Source organism: Mustela lutreola, chromosome 5, assembly GCF_030435805.1.
Source record: "Mustela lutreola isolate mMusLut2 chromosome 5, mMusLut2.pri, whole genome shotgun sequence".
Classification (NCBI taxonomy): Eukaryota; Metazoa; Chordata; class Mammalia; order Carnivora; family Mustelidae; genus Mustela; species Mustela lutreola.
In genome coordinates, this window is record NC_081294.1 from 64,805,987 (window position 1) to 64,828,540 (window position 22,554).

At 41.3% G+C, this 22,554-nt stretch overlaps 1 protein-coding gene across 2 annotated transcripts in view; it reads left to right on the top strand.

Annotated features, from left to right (window-relative positions):
- Positions 1-7,144, top strand: part of FAF2 (Fas associated factor family member 2) — a 64,136-nt gene extending 56,992 nt beyond the window's left edge. For both annotated transcript variants that reach the window (XM_059174358.1, XM_059174359.1), the window contains one exon: positions 3,892-7,144. In XM_059174358.1, coding sequence (XP_059030341.1) covers positions 3,892-4,074 — 183 coding nt within the window. In that variant the 3' untranslated portion in view covers positions 4,075-7,144. The remainder of the gene's footprint in view (positions 1-3,891) is intronic.
- The last annotated feature ends 15,410 nt before the right edge of the window (positions 7,145-22,554 follow it).

Consider the following 22,554-nt stretch of genomic DNA (forward strand, 5'->3'; position numbering starts at 1 on the left):
GCAGAACCCCTTGCTCTGTCTCCATAGCACACTCTGTCTCCACTGACCTAAAAGCATCAGAATTACACATCCAAATATAAATGCATGTACAGTTTGCATGCAGTTGTCACTCTTTGTTTCTATCCATTTAGCCCATAAGAATCCCCACTTTGTGGGGCTACCTTTTGTATTTGGTATCTAGAACTAAATAGTATTTGTCAGTCCATAGGGAAATAGTTAAAAGCAGAGTCTCTTAGATTCCCCCAGAATGATGAGGCTCCTGGGTGGCTCAGTTGGTTAAGCCTCTGCCTTTGGCTCAGGTCATGATCCCTGAGTGCTGGGATCGGGACTCTGTTAGGCCTCTTGCTCAGCGGGGAATCTGCTTCTTCCTCTCCCTCTGCCTCTCCCCCACTTGTGCACATTCTCTCTGTCTCTCTCTTAAATAAATAAATTTTTTAAAAACTGGGGATCAGATTTTCATTCTAAGATTAATGGATTCGTTTTCTTGATTAGTGTACTTTTTGACTCAAGTTTCTTCATCTGTAAAATGGATATCATAATAGGTACTCCCTGATAGGATTGTTGTCGGGATTAAGTTCAGACATAAAGTATTCAACATTGCACCTGGCTCATAGTAAGCACTCACATGCTAACTGTTGCTTTTGGTATTTATAACCAAAAGGAAATTTCTGTTTATATTGATAGTGTGTTATCTTTTTAAATTTACCAACTATAGGGCGCCTGGGTGGCTCAGTGGGTTAAGCCACTGCCTTCGGCTCAGGTCATGATCTCAGGGTCCTGGGATCGAGTCCCGCATCGGGCTCTCTGCTCAGCGGGGAGCCTGCTTCCTCCTCTCTCTCTCTCTGCCTGCCTCTCTGCCTACTTGTGATCTCTCTCTCTGTCAAATAAATAAATAAATAAATAAAATCTTTAAAAAAAAAATTTACCAACTATAGTAGATTATGCCATTTCCCTGATAACTGAAAACAGAGTAAACTGCATAATAGAAATGAGTATGCACTGCAGTCAGGTGAGGCCAGGTGGCACATTTATTACTTCTCCTGTTTAAGTAAAGAACATTGGACAAGTTGTAGAGTCTTTTACAGGGCCTCAGATACCTCATCAATTAAATGGAGATATAATCTGCCCTTTGATAAATGTAAACTGAAGATACCTCAGGCACTGCGCTAGGCACTCTAGGGGTTATACAGATAAGTGAGACATGGATCTGGCATTCATGCAACTTACGGTCAGTAGGGAATGTACGACTCAGAGTTAATACAAAGTAAAAAGTTGTGAGGAATCCTGGGGAGAGAAAAGTGAGTAGCTTTCTCATTTTATTTATCTCCCATTTATGCATTTATTTCTTTTAGAGTGAAATGTTCACATTCCTAACTTTGGATTCTTAAATTGGGATAACATGAATGAGCCTCAATAGTATATACCATTGTAGTAGGTAGTTACTAAATGTTCATTCCCTTCCCCCTGGTGTTTCCTAACTACGGAGGTTTGCATTGGATTTTAGCTTGCAACCATGTTCACTAACAGTTTCACATCAAAGTATACCTGAGCTTTATGGAGCTTCTACTCCCTAAACTCTAACTGTGAATGTGAAAAACCTAACAAAAATAGACTCTCTTGAGAGTTTCAGAAGAAAAATCTATTAGAATTGTGGAACAGAATAGGCTTCTGGCCTAAGGGGAACCAACCCATCTGTTAGCTATTTAATCCTTAAAGACTTTTTTTGTTTGTTTTTAAGATTTTATTTATTCATTTGAGAGAGAGTGTGTAAGTTGGGGGGGGGGAGGGTAGAGGGAGAGAGACAAGCAGATTCCCCGCTGAGCAGGGAGCCCAATGTGGGGCTCCATCCCAGGATCCCGAGATTATGACCTAAGCTAAAGGCAGCTGCTTAATTAACTGAGCCACCCAGACCTCCCCAGTCCTTTAACTCTTAAATAGGTTCTCAGTTTTAAAAAAAAACAAACCTCTGACTGAAATACTTGATCATAAGTGGGGACAAAGCTCAGAGAGGGGAAAGAAATGTAAAGTGTAGTGATGCTTTGGGCCTTTAACATCCATGGAGTTTATACATATAACTGAGTAGAAATTAATAGTTTTTCATGTTCTTGCAGACTTTGTATCATCTTCCTGTGAGATCTCCTCTTTGTAAATAATCCCAAAAAGTGAATGTGCAGTGGAATACTCAATTTGCACAAAGCTCAGCTCTTGATAGTAGTAAAATGCTAAGATAAAAAAGAATAAACTGTAGAAAAAAATCTCCAGGTTTCATGAGTGGGCAGAAAAGTGGCAGCTGACTTTCTGTTAAATGAATGCATGTTAGAGAGACTCCAAATCATTTTTCTATCTGTTAGGAACCAAAAGTGACCTCTGAAGGTGATGTGCATTGTCAGTGGTAAACAGAAGATGCCAGTTTTATACCAGGGTTGAATATTTTCAACAAGATTAAAAAGGAAACAAAATATTGTTTAAGGTCTGTGTTGGGTTCATACCAGTAGTATTTGTTGCAAGTCTAATTGATGCATCTCAGCATAAGGAAAATAATATTAATGGAAATTGCACAGAGAGACAGGAACTGTAAATGATTGAGGTTGATAGATTAAAGTATATGAATTTATAAAATCATGAATGGATTTAGGGAAGAGGAGCGTGGATTTACTTCTTAAATTCTGGAGTCATATGTAGCCTCTTAAAAGCTCTAAAGAGGTAAATTTAAGACAAATGAAAAAGGAGTGCTTACACAAAGGGGACTAAACTTATGAGAGGTAGAACAAAAAGAAAATAGATTCCCTCCAAATAGGGTAACTTGAGTGTTACGTTCCTGATCTTCGGGATTGACCTGAAAGAGATTAGCACTGCCCCTCATAACATATCCTTTAGACTCTTTGGTAGAAGTAGCATGCCGGCTGAAGAGGGCCATAGAATAGATCCAGTATGCCAGTACTTAATGTGTGGTGTCAAGAGACAGGAAACAGTAAAGGTGACCTATTCATAGTACCTCACATTTTAAGTGTTAGTAATGGGAGTTTTCTTGATGTCATCTTACTTCTCATTAAGAATTTACCTTTATTCTGTCAGAGCCAGAGCAGGGTGAGAAGGGCATTCTCATAGAAGAGAGGTCTGCATGAAGAATGTCAGATCTTGACCAAATTAAGGAGAGGGTCTAGATGTGAGGACTGCCTAGTGCACAGAGTCAGAGCCCGAGTGGCCTCTGGTGTGGTGTGGGGTGTAGGATGTTAAAGCCAGAACTGGGTAAGGAGGGGGAAATGAACTCATGGTTTTTCTGTGTACATATATATAAGGAAGTTCAGATATAGATAGATGTGAAATGAAACACATAATTCTAACTAGATGCTTTTGCTAAGAAAGGAAACTAGCAAAACCTGAAAACTTTGATAATGATTTAATATGTATTGTTACAGCATTAATGTGCCAGTTAAATTTCCTGTGTTTTGAGGGCTATATCATGGTTATGTAGGAGATTGTCCTGTTTATAAGACATACACAAGTATTTTAGGGGTGATGGGCCATCAGGCTGGCAGCTCATTCTCAGCTGGTTCAAAGAAAAAAAATTTTATGTTCTGTACTTCCCACTGTTCTATAACTCTGATTATTTCTAAGTAAATTTTTAGCTCTATATCAAGTTGTCAAGAAAACAGATGAATTCCTTCAGAAGTAGGACTAGCATTGGGGAATGTAATCTCTTAAAATTAAGAGCTGCCCTATGTATTTGCTCTGTGAAATCAAAGGACCTCATAATAGAATTCCAGTGTCATGCGATGACTTCATATTCCGAGTCATCCTGGAGAGAGCTGGCAAGGGGATATTTGATTTCATAGTTGTGTTGTCTGTCTGTGACTTGCTCTAACTGTCCTTTTTCTGTATGATCTGCAGGTAATCCATGACTTCTTATTTTCCTTGAAAGAAAGCCCGGAAAAGTTTCAGATTGAAGCCAACTTTCCCCGGCGGGTGCTGCCCTGCATCCCTTCAGAGGAGTGGCCCAACCCCCCAACACTGCAGGAGGCCGGACTCAGCCACACAGAAGTTCTCTTTGTTCAGGACCTAACAGATGAATGACATTTTCTCTTCCTCCCCCCCTCCTACCCTAATCCCTAAAAGAAATGGAAAAACAAAAACAAAAAAAAAAACAAGAGAGAAATTCATATTATTATTATTATAATACGATATTTTTTTTAAAAGACTGCTGCATCCTGAGGAAGGATCAGAAACCATGCTGCCTAAAAGAGTCACCACCTGTGTGTGCGTGCGAGGTCAGCATTGAACGTTCCCGCTGGCAAGGCCACCCTTTCCTACTGCCTCTGCACCACGCACCTTCCAACAAAAGGAGACTCTTCACCTCCAACCCAGTCATTGTCCCTACTGGGGAAGGGTGGACATTCCCACTAGTTCTCATTCATTCTTGCTTTTATGGAAAATAAAAGTGAAAAAGACGTCCATCAACCAGCTACTGCAGCATCTCCTGAGGACTTGCTTCTCCCACCACCAGAGAAGAGAGGGAAGAGAAGGCACAGAACAGAGATGTTCTTGAACTTCCCACAATTTATGAATAACTTCTAAATGTTTTCTGTTGCTTTGTAATGACCAAAGGAATGAGGCTGACATAGGCGTTTTTTTTCCTCAACTTTATTTGATGAGAGCCAATTCTTAAGCCCATGAGTTCATGCCCTGGGCTCCTTAGCCCACAAGAGTGTAATAAAGGTGGCCTGGGCTGGTTTATGCTTATTTCTGCCATTTTCCCTCTCACATTCCCAGAGAGGTGATTCTTTTTGGTCCAACTCTTGCTGTCCTTTCTTGCCATCTCTGTGCCCCACTGGGGAATATTAGGAGGAAATCTGGGTTCATTGCCCCAAAAAGTCTATACAGATAGACCCATATACATGGTGTGAATTCTGCGTATACTGAGTATACACATGACTGCAACTTTCCCTTGGAATCTGTACCAAGTGGTTATGGGATCTGAACCAAAGGATAGCGGCTCTTCATTCCTCTTCTGACATGTGCATGCTCTTCCTGCCCAGCCTTGAGCTTTCCTGAATTGCCAAGTTTGGTGCTTTCCCAAAGGACTAGCAGGACCTGTGGCAGAGCCAGAAGGAACCCCATGAGAGTTCCCTGCCTATCTCAGTGGGAGTGTGGTGGTGGTGGTGGTTTAAGGATAGAACTAGAGACCTTGAAGGGAGCCAAGCCAACACTCAGCCTGTGTAAACTGTTGGAAGGCACATTTAGTTTCTGATGTAGCCATCTGCTAGACGCAGTTTTTAATCCTCTCTATTGCTGTGTTGAAGTAATAGGGTTTTTTAACCTCTGAATATCTATTCTCTGGTTGAGTTTATGGTAATGGGTGCATGGGTCAGGCCATGTATTAACAGATGCCAGCATGAGCTGGCAAATACTCCAAAGTGTTCTACAGCTAGACTGGTGCAGGCATGTAACACTGCTACCTACTGAAGTAACTGTAGTTCTTAGCATGCTGTGAGGCCAGGGGTTCACGTCAAGATAAAACATGATAGATTTCCAGCCTCCAAAGGCTTTCTCTCTTGCTTCCTAAAATCTAAGGGCCACTCTTTTAGGTAGCAGTGATGTGTCTTCTTCTCTCTGCAGCCCTCAGGGGTTGGGTAAACATCAAGGAACAGAGTAAGGAGCCTCACACAAAGCACCTGGGAAGCCTAGGAAATTCCCAGTAGCTTTAGCACAGGTTTCTAGAACACTGTTTCTAGGAAAATTTAATTCTGCTCCTGACTGCCTATTATTCCATTGTTTCCTGCTTCCTCAAGCCCAGGTGAGTGGGAAATCACTGACTGTTGTGTTGGCCTTAAAGGAATCTGGAGTGAGTACCAAGATAAAGCATATTCTCCATCCAACCTTATATGAATTCTGCTTCCTGATAACAACCATGCAAAGAGGAATTTTTCCGCTTAACTCAGAGCCTCCTTACCTGTCGATCTTGCAGCTGTTTCCCTGGCAGTACACAAGAGGGGAGGATGTTAAGGGCCTTCGTTAGGTTGGGGTACCAAGTGTCTTGCCCACACCTCTTTGGGAAGTTGTAAAACTTTTTCCTTAATTCAGTCTGCGCTTATTCTACAATGTGCACTTTATGTCTCTTGCCCTTTTAAAACTTGTTCAGTGAAGGTCAAATGCCAGAATATTAAGAAAAAGTCTATGTCGGTACAGTTCTTGGAATGGCCTGCCCATTACTTCAGGTTTCAGGAGGTTTTATCTGGAGCACATGTTCCTTCCTAGTCCATGTTGAAATGGGCCTGCTTTGCTCAGACCCCATTCCTGTCTCCTTGCTGACCCTAGGGCTGCTGCCTAGGTGCCATCTCCCTCCTCCGTGAAGGATGCACGTTTTGTCATTTAAAGCCAGTACAATCTGTATGTTACTCCCAAGGACCTCTGGGAACTCAATGGGACCTGTAAGGGAGAAAATAACTGAGAAGTACCTGCAAGGATTTGCTCATTTCCAGATCACCTCTGGGCTATTTCAGCTGTTTATCAAACAGCAAGTCATCAACCTAACAAAAACACTTGTTTCAATTTGTGTTCTGCAGTCCCAAAACAAGTTGTAGATTCAGCTGAAAAACCATGGGAAATGACCAAGACACCTGTTGGAGTCAGTTGAATTTCTGCAGCTTCAGTGGGGCCTTTCTGGTCTTTTCTTCCACTTCTACAGAATTTCCTGCAGCAAATACTTCATTGTCCTTGCTTTCCTCCACTATGAGTTTGGATAAAAAAAAATGAGCAGAGGATAATATTTGTCTCTTAAAAAAAAAAAAAAAAGGAACCTAGAATCTTCAACTGAGCAGTCATTATGAAAATTGCTAATGGTGCCAAGGCCAAGGAAAGAGTTTCAGAAAATGACTGTGGGAAGAAGTGATAACCCCCAGAATGCAAAATCAGGGGAGTATTATCTGGTGCTTGAACAAGGAGCTCCACTTTACAACTGGTTTTTTTAGGACTTGTGAGGAATGCAGCAACAGGAAATCCATCCACAAAGGATGCAGTGCCCTAACTTGTACTGCACCTGAATAGTTATGTGATAATTTACTGAAGAAATCTAGTGTACTTTAAATTTTTTTCATAAAAGTTTACATTGTATTGTAGGTTAACATTAAATGTTTTATAACAAAAATCTCCAAACAAGTTGTGGGTCTTTCTGTCCAGGAGAGATGTGGTAGGTATTTTCCTATGTGTGAAGGAAAGTTTGGGAAACCATGGGGGTTGGAACAGGGTACTGCATTGCCGAAAAGCAAGAGAGAATCAAAGAAGACTATGGAGTTAAAATACTGTATTCCAGTGAAAGGAGGCAACACAGTGTGGTATAGCAGAAGAAGCAGACAGATTCAGGTTTGAGTGGGCTTTTCTGAACTCAGACAAATTCTTTAGTTTCCTCTAACAATAAATGAAGTTAACACCATCTGTGTCAAGATGGGTTTGTAGGTTAGTCAAATGTATATGAAGTGCCCAACACAGGTGTCATTGTTCCTTTTCTCCATGGAAGTGTGTTCTGAAGGAATATTTTCTTGCAGTTTTAACTGTCAGTTTCAAAAGGGATGCCATGTCTCCTGCTAGAACACTCCCATTTCCTTGTGAATGAATGAGTGCCTAAAGAAGAGTCATCTTTGATCTAACAAAGTCTGGACTGTTGGAACTCCCCTCCTAAGGTATTTTTGCTTGTTTTTTAATTTCTGAGAGGAAATGCAAGCCTTGGTTCTTTTCCTTTCTCTTCCCCACTCTCTGACCTTGCTCAAAGAACTCACTCCTGTGAGCTATGAATTCTTGTCATCTTCATAGTCTACCCTGTTGCTTATCTGAAGATGTGGGCTTCCTTTTTGCTGGTTTTGTGTGTGAGTGTATTTTATTTTATTTTATTTTTAAGATTTTATGTATTTGACAGCAAGAAAGGGAACACAAGCCAGGGGAGAGGGAGAGGGAGAAGAAGCAGGTTTCCTGCTGAGCAGGGAGCCTGATGCAAGGCTCAGTCACAGGACTCTGGGTCCATGACCTGAGCTGAACACAGATGCTTAACGACTGAGCCACCCAGGCACTGCTTGTTCGTTTTTTTTAAATGTAGATCTTAAGTGTAAACTAGAATGTCTTCTGCTCAGTCTTGTAAGTCTGCAAGAAACATTGGTTCACCTTGGTCAGAATCCACTTTTAAAAATGAAAACTTTGTGGGCGCATGGGTGGCTCAGTTGGTTGAGCATCTGCTCTTGGCTCAGGTCATGATCCCAGAGTCTCAGGATCAAGTCCCATGTTGGGCTCCCAGTTCCATGGGGTATCTGCTTCTGCCTCTGACCTTCTCCCCTCTCATGCTCTCTCTCTTCTCTTCTCAAATAAATAAATAAAAATCTTTAAAAAATAGGGGTGCCTGGCTGGCTCAGTGGGTTAAGTTAAGGCCTCTGCCTTCAGCTCAGGCCATGATCCCAGGGTCCTGGGATCAAGCCCCACATCAGGCTCTCTGCTCAGCGGGGAGCCTGCCACCTCCTCTCTCTGCCTGCCTCTCTGCCTACTTCTCTGTCAAATAAAAATCTTTTAAAGATGAATTAAAAAATAAAAATAAATAAAAATGAACACTTCACAATTGATTGTGAAGGTTATGTGTAAAATTTTTGCCATCGATTGACAGATTAAAGGATGATTTGAACTCTGATGCCAGATATACTTTGTTTCAAATCCTGGTTGTGGCCATGGTTTTGGCCAAATGACCTTAGCTCTCTAGGTTTCAGTTTCATCATCAGTAAAATGGGGCCAGTTGTAGCCTTGCAGTCAGGATAAAGTGAATTGCTGCTGCAGTGACCTGGCACACAATAGGTGTTCACTAAGAATAGCTCTGATTACTGTTTGCAGCACAGTCTGTAGCTTGCCCACTGCTAACAGTCCATCCTAGATGCAGATAAAGGAAGGAGAGCAAAAGGGGAGGGGTTAAGTTGATGCTTTGCTTAGGGGTGGATAATGTCCAACACTTTTTTTCTTGCCATGCCTCCGGTGTTGTAACACCATGTATTTTTACCCTGATGGAGCCACCAGCCCCAAAGTCTCTTCTTCCTGACCGTGAGCTCTGTGCTGAGCCTTTCTTCCTTCTCATGGCTCTAACTCTCCCCTTTTCTGTCTGCCCTTCTTGGGAACTCTCAGAATGATGCCCCAAACTTCCAGGTTTTAACCCTGGTAAGCTGAAACCTGGTTTTCTCTTGAAGATACCACTTCAGAAAAAACCATAATCAGGGACTGTTCATTTTCCTTCAAAACTAGAAACCAGAAAATGGGTCTGCATTTCTCTTCTGCTGCTTTGATCCACTGTTGTCTAGGATGGTGTTCCTGAAGCACATGCCATCTCCTTGGACTACTTTGTACTGTTCTGGTTGCCACTGGACATTCTCCCAGATACTGGCAACTGGTACTTTCTTCTCCACCAGCAACCTAGGTGACTCTTATCTTATATATGTGAATTTCCTAAAATTTTGGTCCTTCTCCTGATTTGACTTATACAGCTGCTGAATGTAGTAGAGAGGCTTTGAGTCAAATCTGAATTTGAAACTACCCCTTGCTGAGTAATCTAGGGTGTTTCCTCATCTATAAACATCAAGGCAGTGCATCCTTGCAAAGTTAAGGTGCTCTTTAAATGGACTGCTGTGAAGTGCCTGGTGGTAGGTGGAAGAATGCTTAGTAAATGTTTGCTTTCTTCGCTCCTGTCCCAGCAGTGCTGTGCTTTGAGGTTAGCCTTCAGTGTGAACTGCTTCACCCTCAAGACCTCAGAACCAAACCCTTACTGACCATAGCCTTTAGTGCTCCAGTTCCATTGTCCCAACACTGCCCATAAGGCCTTTCTGTCCCTTTCTACACCTCTTAATTCTCCCTACCAGAATTCTGTTGGCTTCATTCCTCTCTCCACTATAATCCAGTGCTGTCACAATTCCCCAAATTAAATGAACCATTTTATTTCTCTCCTCTTGTTCCTTAAGTTGCAAAGTCCTAGCTTATATATCACAGTAAACTGAGGAGCCTTGGTGTTGGTGCCCACTTCTGTGCTCCAGCTCTGGGAAACTCCCCATGTGTTTCTGCCTCATAAGTATTGCTCTAGTGTGTCCCCTTTCCCAAATCCAAGCCCTAATGCATCCTTTTCACTCTAAGTCCACTGCTAAGCAACCTACTTCCTGAGAAATTCAAGTTCTTGTCACAGAACTCCATCCTCTTTTTCACTTCCAAATGGTTCTGTGTTGTTACCTGTTTCCTCTCTTTTCTGTCTTGTAGGTCTGTTTTCTCCTGAAGGAGATAAAACACCATAAAATCCCCGAATCTTAAATCCACAACATGATTATATTTTTTCCTTATGTGTATACCAAAATCAAGGTGCAATATATTTAATCACTCTAGAAAGTTACCTTGTGTGTCTATAGCTCCTCAGAGACAACCGCTATTCTGGCTTCTTTTACATAGAAGTTTTGCTTGTTCTTAAACTTCATATGAATGGACTCATTGTGTGTGTGTGTGTGTGTGTGTGTGTGTGATTTTATAAATTGTTTTTGTTTTTTTAGAGCTCATGAATTGGGGTGGGGGAGAGGAGGGAAGGGAAGAAGGAGAAAGAGAATTGTAAGCAGGCTCCACATCCAGCACAGAGTCCAACACAGGGCTTGATCTCATGATCCTGATATCATGACCTGAGCTGAAATGAAGAGTCAGATGCTTAAGAGTCAGGTGCTCCTGTTGTGTGTGTGTGGTTTTTTTTTCTTTAAATTAATAAGTCTTCACACCCAACATGGGGCTTGAACTCACAACCCTGAGATCGAATCACTGAGCTGACTGAGCCAGCCAGATGCCCCATCAATTGATTTCTTTATTCAAGTATTCCTATTCATGATAGGAAACTTAAGGAAGTGCAAAGGAACAATAAAACAAATTTATAATACCACATTGTCCAGAGGTATCTATCGTTAATATTCCAGTGTATGTCTTCCCAGACGTTACCTATTAAAAACTTTTTCTTCTACAAAAATGGGATGGCCAGGGGCGCCTGGGTGGCTCAGTGGGTTAAGCCACTGCCTTCGGCTCAGGTCATGATCTCAGGGTCCTGGGATCGAGTCCCACATCGGGCTCTCTGCTTGGCGGGGAGCCTGCTTCCTCCTCTCTCTCTCTCTGCCTGCCTCTCTGCCTACTTGTGATCTCTGTCAAATAAATAAATAAAATCTTAAAAAAAAAGAAAAAGAAAAAGAAAAGAAAAATGGGATGGCCAAAAAAAAAAAAAAAAAAGGGATGGCATTGTAAATACTGTATTATCTCAATTTCACATCTTCTATATATTTTTAAATGACTATACAGCATTTCACTGAATGGATGTGCCATAAACTATAAACTAATAAAAATCCTCTTATGACATTTTATGTTGTTCAACTTTTTTTTTTTTTTTTTTTTTTTTTGCTTTTCTATGTATAACTTAATAAGCATCCATGTAGTGATAAATGTTCACATCCATGTTTGTTTTCTCAGGGGAAAAAAGAAATCGAAGCAAAATTACTGAGTCACAAAAGGATGGAATTTTGCTTTTTAAATGATTGATTTCCAAATTGTAGTGCAGAAAAGTTATATTTCTGCCAGCAAACTCTGCCAGCACTGTGCTCAGTCTCCCATTTGTGTCAGCATTGCCAGAACCTTTACTAACAACTATCCCCTTTTCAATCACTTGAGTCTCCTTTCATGTTCCATTTAAAAATGTTTGGCATCTCCTCCCTTGCAAAACCTTAAACTTACCCACAAGTTACCATCCTACCTCCTTTCCTGCCAAGATGGCTTGCACAACCAGCTTCCACTTCTTTCTTAACCTCCTTTTGATTGAACTTCCATCCCCACTAACCATCTCTTATGGTCAGCTATAACCTCCTAACTGATCTCTCTCTCTTTTTTTTTTAAGATTTTATTTATTTATTCGACAGAGATCACAAGTAGGCAGAGAGGCAGGCAGAGAGAGGAAGGGAAGCAGGCCCCCTGCTGAGCAGAGAGCCCGATGCAGGACTCTATCCCAGGACCCTGAGATCATGACCTGAGCCGAAGGCAGCGGCCCAACCCACTGAGCCACCCAGGCACCCGCCTAATTGATCTCTTACAAGATCTCTGTAAATGTAAAAGTTCCCCAGTTGGTACCTGATACAGACTCAAGTGTCCCCTTGTTTCTGGCCCACAGATTGGGGGTCAGATTATGTGAACTATGTAAGGGAATCACACTTTATCTTGAGGGCCATTGAGGAGCTTTAAGCAAGGGAGATGCATCAGATTTGGGTGTTAGAAAGCTGATTCTGTCACTGGGGAGACTGAATGGGAGGGAGCCATATGATAAGAGTCCTGAATCAGAAATGATTTGGGAATGGTGGGGGTGTTAATGATGGAAATGAGAACTATTTAGGAAGCAAAATGACCAGAGAGGACCTGGAGGCTGATAATATATGGAGGATGATGGACTGAGAAATTGAGGGTGATGTCCAGGATCTGACAACTGCATTTAGGAACAGACAGTCACTGGTGACTTTCACAGGTGCTATTTCAGGGGAGTACAGTATCGGAAGGTAGAAATAACGAATGGGAGATGAAGTATAGGTAGCTCTTGGGAACTTTGTAGGTAGAAGGTATTGGAGGAAATAGAACAGGCCAGAGAGGAGCTGTGAATGAGAAAAGGTCATTTGTTTTAAGGTGGGAGAGACTTCATTAAGTGTAAATGTTAAAAGCAATGAGATTTTAGAGGAAAAGGTTGAAGATCCACAGAGAGAGGAAAACAGAAAGATACCCCTGGGGTGGGGGAAGGGTTGGCCTTAGGAGGAAGGATGGGAACAAGTCAAGGTATTTGTAGATTTGAAGGCAAAAAGTTGAGAGTGTGTGCATGTGATGGGCTCTGTTCTGTCAGGTTGTGGGGATTGATGAGGTCAGATGTCTAAGAGGACTGAAGAAGATTTGAAATAGACATTTTAGAGAGCAGGCCCAAGTATAGGAAGACAGGTGGCTTTCTGGAAAAACAGCCCAGGCGAGACTCAAACCACAATACATAGTAGGGAAAGACACGAAAAGCCAGGCCCTGTCACCAGTCTATTTCCTTCCTGCTGCCAATTTTCTTTCTGAAAATGGGTCATATGCGGCCATTCAGTTTTCAGCACCTCCTTTGTCCCAGGTCAAAGTCCAGCTCCTCAACCTGGAGCTGGAGACTTCAACTCTGGGCCCTTGCAGAACTTCATAGCTTTGTTTTTCTGTTCATGATCACACTAACTAATGATTATGGATCTCTTGGTTGTTCCCTAAATATACCGTGCATTTCCTGCCTAAAGATAAACTAACACAACTGGCACTCAGGAGAAATGGTTTATTTTTTTTTTTAAAGATTTCATTTGTTTATTTGACAGAGATCACAAGTAGGCAGAGGTAGGCAGAGAGGGGAAGGGGAAACAGGCTTCCCACTGAGCAGAGAGCCCGAAGTGGGGCTCAGTCCCAGGATCCTGAGATCATGACCAAAGCCGAAGGCAGAGGCTTAACCCACTGAGCCACCCAGGCACCCCAAGAGAAATGGTTTAAAAGACACTCTGTCAATTCCTCAAACTCGTCTGGTGGCCAGCAGGCAGTGCCTAGACCACATGATTCTGGTCTTCCAGAATCCTGTTTATAAGACTCTGGCTTACTATAACACAGGTACTAGCAAGGAGAGGAGATATAAATCATAATTAGCATGGTATACCAATTTAGGAACACAGTAATTGTATACATCTGGATCTTTTCAGGTAGCTCTTACCTTTCGGTGCCTCTATTAGAGATCTTTAGTTGCAAGTAACAAACAGGAAACCCACTGTAGCTAATTTAAGGGGAAAAACTGATGTGTTGAAAGACCATGGGGTAGGTCCCAGAACTGAAAGTCAGATCACAGAAAGGGTGAGGTCCAGGTTTCAGAAGGGGTAGGTTGGTGGGAGGGTGTTGTCAGAGGTAGAAGATACCCTTGGGAAGTCAGGACTCCCACCTTTGGGAGGGAGGAACATAATTGGCAAGTAGATTGGGGTTTCTGTGCTTAGTTTCACCCCATATATGGCAGGGCCTTTTTTAAAAATTGCAGAAAAGTATAAAAAAGAAAATAACCCTGATTCACATTCCTACTACCCCAAATTATTAATATTTTAGCATATTTGCTTCAAGCTTTATTGCCCCCCGCCGGATATACTTTGGTTAAAATCGCATCAAATCTTTATACATTTGCTAAAATAAATCCCTTCATGCTCAGCAGATGTGGCTAATTTTTTTTTTTTTAAGATTTTATTTACTTGACAGAGATCACAAGTAGGCAGAGAGAGAAGGGGAAGCAGGCTCTCTGCCGAGCGGAGAGCCCGAAGCAGGGCTCCATCCCAGGACCCTGGGATCATGACCTAGGCCAAAGGCAGAGGCTTTAACCCACTGAGCCATCCAGGCGCCCCATGTGGCTAATTTCTGATAGAGCAACCTGCCATTGTGTTGGGCACTGACCAGCAGTGAGCCCTCTGTTTTTCAGAGGGCTTTCCTAGTGTGCTTGATCTGAGGTTGAAATAACAGCAGAGGCCAATGAGTTTGCCTCAGCTTGTCAGAACTCTGGAGGCCAGGGAGGGGATGGTTCGAGGAATCATCATCGTACAGAAAGATCATTGGATACGGGACAGATAACAGTTAATTTACTATGCTGGGACGATGGAAAGAAGAGAGGGCAGGGCCTGGGCAAACACCTGGGCCCTGGGGCTGGGGTCAACTTCCCACATACTTTCCCTCCCAGCAGCTTATTTGTTCACTTATTCAATCACCTGTTGAGAAAACCCTCACTGATGTCTACTGTGTCCATGCCCTTTTGCTAGGATCTGGGAACATGGTGACTGTGATGGCCCTTGGTCTAGTGAAGCAGAGACATGGGCAGCCAACTGGATTGATCATAACAGGTGAGACGTGTGGGGGAAAGCTGTCTGGATGGTGGGCTGTGGAAACAGAGTAGAAGTGTGGCCTGCTCTGGCTTGAGGGAGGGATCTGGGGAAGTTCACTTGAGGAGAGGCATTCAAACTGGACTTTGGGAAAGGAGCATGATTACCTGGAAATATTAAGGCATTTGAGGCTACATAGTGTGGTTCAAGGCAAAGGCTGCAGGGGTTGTAGACCGACCTGGTCTTGAGCCCTTGATCCCAGCTCTGCTGTGTATTGGCTCTGGGATCTTTGCCAAGTCCTTTCCCATTCCTGGGCCTCCCTTTCCTCAGCAGGAAGTATGAGGAAGGTAGTAACAGTTTTACAGTAAAGAAAACAGAAGGACTCCGTGAAGGATAACTCAGCAGTATGGTAGGCATTCACGAAATGTGAATGGTCTTCCAAGCAGGGGGACCAGCATGCACAATATGGGTAAAAACAACATGTTGGGGAAACCATGAGAACCTGGTCTGACTTGAAGGAAGGAGGGGAGACTCAGGGGCTGACAAGAGTGAGACGAGATTGTGATAATAGTTCTACTGCCTCCATTCCCTCCCACAGGGAAGCTGGAGAGGCAGGGAAAGGAGGAAAATACAAGTATGGAACCCCATTTCTTTGACATCACCCATCTTCCAGTGAAATGACAAAGGGGGTTTATCTTCAGGGCTGCAATCAGTTTCCCCATTCATAAAAAAAGAGGAGACAACACTCCTTCTGTGGCTGTCATCCCTACAAACCCCGTAAGGGACAGAGGACTTCCATTTTCTGTTGCATCCCAGGAGGCTGTAAGGTAGCAGTGGAGCATGGAGGGTGGGGAGGGAAACGGACTGAAGACCTCTGTTAGGGTTTTTCAAAAGTGGGTTTTCTGACTTGGAGAATGCAGAAGTGGAAAGACTACCAGATTATCCTGATTCTTGCCATTTTCTACGTGGGCCTAGGGCTAGCCTGGGGCCTCTCTGAGCTGCAGCTCCTCCAGCGGGAAACCAAAGATGATAATGCCTCAATTCAGGGAGCTGAAGAGCAAATGAAACACTATGGTTTATAAGGCCCTCTGGGTCCTGGCCCCTGACCACCTCTTCAACTTCACCCTGTGCTCTTGCCCGAACTCTTTCTTGCCTCTGGGCCTCTGCATGTTCTGTTCCCTCCTCCTGGAATGCTTTTCTCCTGACTAGGTAGCTCCTTTTCATCATTCAGGCCTCACTGATCTCAATGTCGCCTCTGGGAGACCGCCCCATTTTCATGACCCTTGTGATAATCTGAGGTTATTCTTTACTTATATATTGTCTGTCTCTCCTGGAATGCCAGCTTCCTGGAGGCAGGAACTTTGTCTCATTCAGTGGAGTTCCCCCCTGCCTAGAACAGTGCATGACTTTGGGCAGAAACACTCAGCCAGTTCTGTTGAATGACTTTATTTAGCACAAACAACATGCAAAGCAACCCACAAGGTGCTGAGCACTCAGTGACAGTTAAACAGCCCTTATAGAGTATGTAGGCTTTTACACCTGTGCCCAGAGAAGAACCGTGAAAGTCTTTCCCATGAGCATACAGGCTGAGTTCAAATGGTGCTGAGGCACCACAGCCAAAGGGGAGAGAAAGTATCTGTTCCTGGAGCTCCACCTTCTTCTCTCTGAGGACCTGTGGTGTGCAGCCCTTGGTGAGATATTACCAATTCTATCAACCGTTATTAAAGTAAAGACACACTTGACTGCCACTTCATTCATTCTTCAAGAAATGGTTACCATGGGTCAGGCATAGTTGTAGTTACTGGCAGGCAGAGCTTCTGATAGAAGAGCGCGCTAACCAGAATGAACTTCTACCCACCCCCAACCCCGCAACACACCTTTAAGTAACAGAACTACAGCTCAAAGATGATAGGATTTTTAAAAATATTTATTTTTTTAACTCACGACCCTGAGATCCAAAGTCACATGCTCTACCAACTGAGCCATCCAAGAGTCCCAAGATGATAGGATTTACAAAAAAAATTTTTTTAACTTATTTTCTATTTGAGTATAGTTGACATGCCATATTACATTAGTTTCAGGTGTACAGCTCAGTGATTTAACAAGTTTATCCATTATGCTATGTTCACTACAAGTGTAGCTGGTGTCACCAGACAATGCCATTACAATCATCATTGACTATATTCCCTATGCTGTGCCTTCTGTTTCCATGACTTACTCATTCTATAGCTAGAAGCCTGTATCTCCCACTCACCTGCACCCATTTTGCTCATCCTCCCATGTACCTCCCCCCCTATGGCAACCATCAGTTTATTCTCTGTATTTATAGGTCTGATTCTGCTTTTTGTTTAATATTTTTTTTTTATATTTCACTTATGAGTGGAAACATTTGGTATTTGTCTTTCTCAGTCTGACTTATTTTACTTAGTATAATACCTTCTAGGTTTCCCACAGTTGGCTGTACACTACATTACATTCCCACCAATAGTTGCTTTTTCTCCACATCCTTGCCAATACTGTTGTTTCTTGTCATTTTGATTTTGGCCATTCTGATAGGTGTAAGGTGCTACCTCATTGTAGATTTACTCTGCCTTTCCTTAATAATTAGTGATGTTGAGTTGAGCATCTTTTCATGTGTTTGTGTCTATCTCTATGTCATCTTTGGAAAAATGTGTTCAGGTCCTTTGCCCATTTTTTAATCAGATTGGGTTTTTTGGTGATGAGTTGTATAAGTTCTTTTTTTTTTTTAAAGATTTTATTTATTTATCAGAGGAGGTGCGGAGAGAGCGAGCACAGGCAGACAGAATGGCAGGCAGAGGCAGAGGGAGAAGCAGGCTCCCTGCTGAACAAGGAGCCCAATGTGGGACTCGATCCCAGGACGCTGGGATCATGACCTAAGCCGAAGGCAGCTGCTTAACCAACTGAGCCACCCAGGCGTCCCTATAAGTTCTTTATATATTTTGGAAATTAACCCCTTATCAGATGTATCATTTGCAGGTATCTTTTCCCATTCCGTAGGTTGTCTTTTTGTTTTGTTGAGGGTTTCTTCTGCAGTGCTAAAGCTTTTTATTTTTATGTAGTCTCAATAGTTTATTTTTGCTTTTGTTTCCCTTGCTTCAGGAGACACATCTAGAAAAGTGTTGCTACAGCTGATGTCAGAGAAATTACTGTCTGTACTCTCTTCTAGGATTTTTATGGTCTTAGGTCTCATATTTAGGCCTTGAATCCATTTCAAGTTTATTTTTGTACATAGTGTTAGTGATTCTAGTTCCATTCTTTTACATGTAGCTGTCCAGTTTTCCCAACACCAATTTATTAAAGAGTGTCTTTTTCCTATTGTGTATTCTTTCCTTCTTTGTCATAGATTAACTGACCACTGACCGTATAATTGTCAGTTTATGTTTGGGATCTTTTCTCTGTTTCATGGATCTATGTGTCTATTTTTGTGCCAGTGCCATACTGTTTTCATTACTGCAGCTTCTTAGTATGTCTTGAAATCTGGTATTGGAATACCTCCAGCTTTTTTGTTCTTAATCAAATTTTCTGTAGGTCTTCTGTAGTTTCCATACAAATTTTAGTGTTTTTTGTTCTAGTTCATTGAAAAATGCTGTTGGTATTTTGATAGGGATTGCACTGAATCTGTAGCTTGCTTTGGGTTATATGGAAATTTTAACAATATTAATTCTTCCAAACAATTAGCATGGAGCATCTTTCCATTTGTTTGTGTCATCTTCAGTTTTTTTCATTAGTGTTTTATAGTTTTCAGAGTATAGTTCTTTCACCTCTTTGGTTAATTATTCCTAGGTATTCTTTTTGGTACAACTGTAAATAGGATTTTTTTTTTAATTTCTCTCTCAGCCACTTCATTATTAGTGTATGGAAACACTACCAATTTCTGGGCATTAATTTTATGTCCTGCCACTTGATTCTTTAATTACTTTTAATGGTTTTTGGTGGAGTCATTAGGATTTTCTGTGTATCTTATAAAAATGATAGGATTTTAATCTGATTCATAATGTCAGCCTTTACCCAATTTCCCAAAGGCTTTTAAAAAAATTTTTTACTTGAAATAAATATAAATTTATAGGAACTTGTAAAAATATTACAAAAATGTCTTATATAACCCAATGAGTACATCTTTTTATGTATGTATGTATGTATGTATGTATATATTTTTATTTTTAAAGATTTTATTAGTTTATTTGACAGAAATCTCAGGTAGGCAGAGAGGCAGGCATAGAGAGAGGGGAAAGCAGGCTCCCTGCTGAGCAGAAAGCCCAATGCTGGGCTCGATCCCAGGACCCCGAGATCATGACCTGAGCCAAAGGGAGACGCTTAACTGATTGAGCCACCCAGGCGCCCCACCAATAATATTTTGCATAAAACCAGAAAATTGACATTGATATAATCCAGTTTTCACCAGTTTTACATCCAATCATTTGTGTGTATTTGTAGTTGTCAGTTTCGTTACTTATATAAATTCATGTAACCACACTATAATCAAGATACAGAACCACTGCATTGCCACAAAGATCTTATCCCTGCTACCCCTTTATAGTCACACATACACACACCCTTGTTCCACCATCCCCAACCCCTAGCAACCACTAATCTATTCTCCATCTCTAATATTGAATATATATATATATATATATATATATATATATATATATATATAATCTCCTTTGTGATTGGCTTTTTTCACTCACCATAATTGCCTTGAGATCCATCCAAGTTGTTGCATGTATCAATAGTTCCTTTTTTTTAAGTGAATTGTACACCAGATGTGGGGTTTGAACTCATGACTTCAAGAGTTGCACGCTCACTGAGTGAGCATGCCAGCCAGGCACCCCTAGTTTGTTCCTTTTTATTGCTAAGTAGTATTTTGTGATCTGGATGGATCACAATTCAACCATTTGCTCACTGAAGGATGTGTACATTGTTCTCTCTTTGGGGTGATTATAAGTAAAGGAGCTATAAACATTTATGTATGTGTTTTGGTGTGAACATGTTTTCATTTTTGGGGGATAAATGCCCAGGAGTGCTGGGTCATGTAATAAGTATATGTTTAGAGGAAACTACCAGGCTGTCGCGATGGTGAAGTTGAGCAAAGAGGCCAAGCAGAGGCTGCAGCATCCCTTCAAGGGGGGCCAGTTTGCCAGCTCCTGGAACCTTATACCTCTCATGATTTGCCTGGGATTTAGGAGGGGTGCAGATCCTGGAATGAGTAGCCAACCATTTTTAGTTTACTCAGGGGATAAAGAACTATTTGGTCATCTGGATTTGGAAGCAGTTAATAGACAGGAACATGGAAGGTGTGTGTGGTGGCTGGGATGAAAGATGGGACATCCTTTAGATGCTTATCAGTTGAATGGTACAGGGCTCTTCACAGATGCTTCAGTGGCAGAGTGGAACCTCTATTGACTTATTTATCATAGATTGTATCAAACACTTGCCAGACTGTATTCCAGAGTGGCTGTACTATTTAGTATTCCCGTCGGCAATGTAGGAGAAATCAATGGAGGAGGATGCAATGCATCCTCACCAGAATTTGATATTGACACTATTTGTTATTTTCATTGTTTTTACAGGTGTGTAATAATCTTATTGTGGTTGAATTTGCATTTCCCTAATAGCTTATGGTGGTGAACAAATGAAATATCCTCTTTGTTTAATGTGTTCATGTCTTTTGCCCATATTCTCATTGGACTATCTTTTCTTGAGTTTTGAGAGTTCTGTTATCTGACATGAGTCATTTCTCATATATGTGACTTTCAAATTAAGCATTTAATTTCTGGTGAAGTCTAGTTTATTACTTTTCTCCTTTATGGATTGCTTTCAGTGCCATGTCTAAGATCTCTTCACTTCACTGTAGGTCCTAAAGAAGATTTTCACTTGTTTTCTTCTAAATGTTTTCCACTTTTATGTTTTACCTTTATTTTTTTTTAAAAAAGACTTTATTTATTTATTAGAGAGAGAGCATGCACAAGCAAGGGGAGTAGCAGGGAGAGGGAGAGGGAGAAGCAGGCTCCCCGCTGAGGCACTTGATCCCAGGACTCTGAGATCATGACCCGAGCTGAAGGCAGATGCTTACCTGAATGAGCCACCCAGGTGCCCCTATGTTTTACTTTTAAATCTTTGATCTGTTTTGAGTTCTTTTTTGTATTGTGACTTAAGTTTCTTTTTAATTTTTCTAGTGGATGTTCAGCTACTCCAGTATTATTTATTGAAAAGCCTATCTTTCATTGAATGCTCAAAAATTAGCTGGCCTTACTTGTGCGGGTCTCTTTCTGGAATCTTTTTTCTGTTCCGTTGATCTACTTGTTTGTCCCTTTGCCATGTTGTCTTAGTGCAGATCTACAGTAACTCTTAAAATCAGGTATGGTGATTCTTCTTTCTTCTTGTTTTTCAAAGTTATCTTAGCTGCTTGTTTCTTTGCCTTTTCATATGAATTTTGAAGAATGTCATCTCACACACACACACACACACACAAACCTGCCAGAATTTGATAGGAATCACATTAAATCCATAGATCAATATGGGAAGAAATCACATCTTAACCTATTGCTGAGTCTTCTAATTCTAGAACATGACATGTTTCTCCATTTATATAGGTCTTTGATTTCTTTTATCCAGTGTTTATTTTTAACACACAAATCTTATTTTGTTAGATTTAGGTTTCACCTTTTGAGTGACTCTGTAGTTTTAAATTTTGATTTTCATGTGTTCATTGCTACTATATAGACTATAATTTTTGTATATTCATCTTGTGACCTATGACCTGATGAACTCATTTAGTTCCATTTTTTTAGATTCCTTGGGATTTTCAAAATCTTCATGGGATTTTGATAATTTATAGGTCATCAAATTTATAAATAGGGACAATTTTCTTTTCAGTATCTTATGTTTAATTTTATTTCCTTTTTTTTTTGCCTTATCTTATTGTGCTCGCTAGGACTTCCAATATGATATTGAAAAGGAGTGGTAAGAGTGGATATTCTTGCCTTGTCCTGATCTCAAGGGTGAGGCACCTAGTCTTTCACACCATTATATTGTTAGCTGTTGAGTTTTTTGTAGATGTTACTTACCAAGTTGAGGAAGTTATCTTCTTATTTCTAGCTTGCTGAGTTATTATCATGAATAAATGTTCAATTTTGCCAAGTTTTTTTTTTTTTTTAAATCAACTGATAAGATCAACTTTCCTGTAATTTTTTTTTTTTTTTTGTAAATACTGGAAAAAGCTTAGAGACTTCCCTAGACTTCAGACTAGGGCCCTGGAACTCCATCACTATCACTGGTCTAGTCCAGCACTTCCCAGTGTGCCCCCAGAGAATGCAATTGGAGCACTACATTTAGCCAGACAAGCCCAATATAGCAATTGCTGCTCACAGTATCCATTTCTAGAGGCTTGTAACACTCATCAGCATAACCATGGCTCAGAGAAGCCCTGCAGCATAGGCTCCTATTACCTTTTTTTTTTTTTTTTTTTTTGTTGGGAAGGCAAGGATACCTGTCCCATGGGGAGACGAATATACCTGAGAATTCTATGCCAAATGTCATTCTGTCTGGCTCAGGGGTCTTCAAAACTTGCTGCAATGAAATGCATTTTTTAAAAAAATACATTAAAAAAATTTTTTTAAAA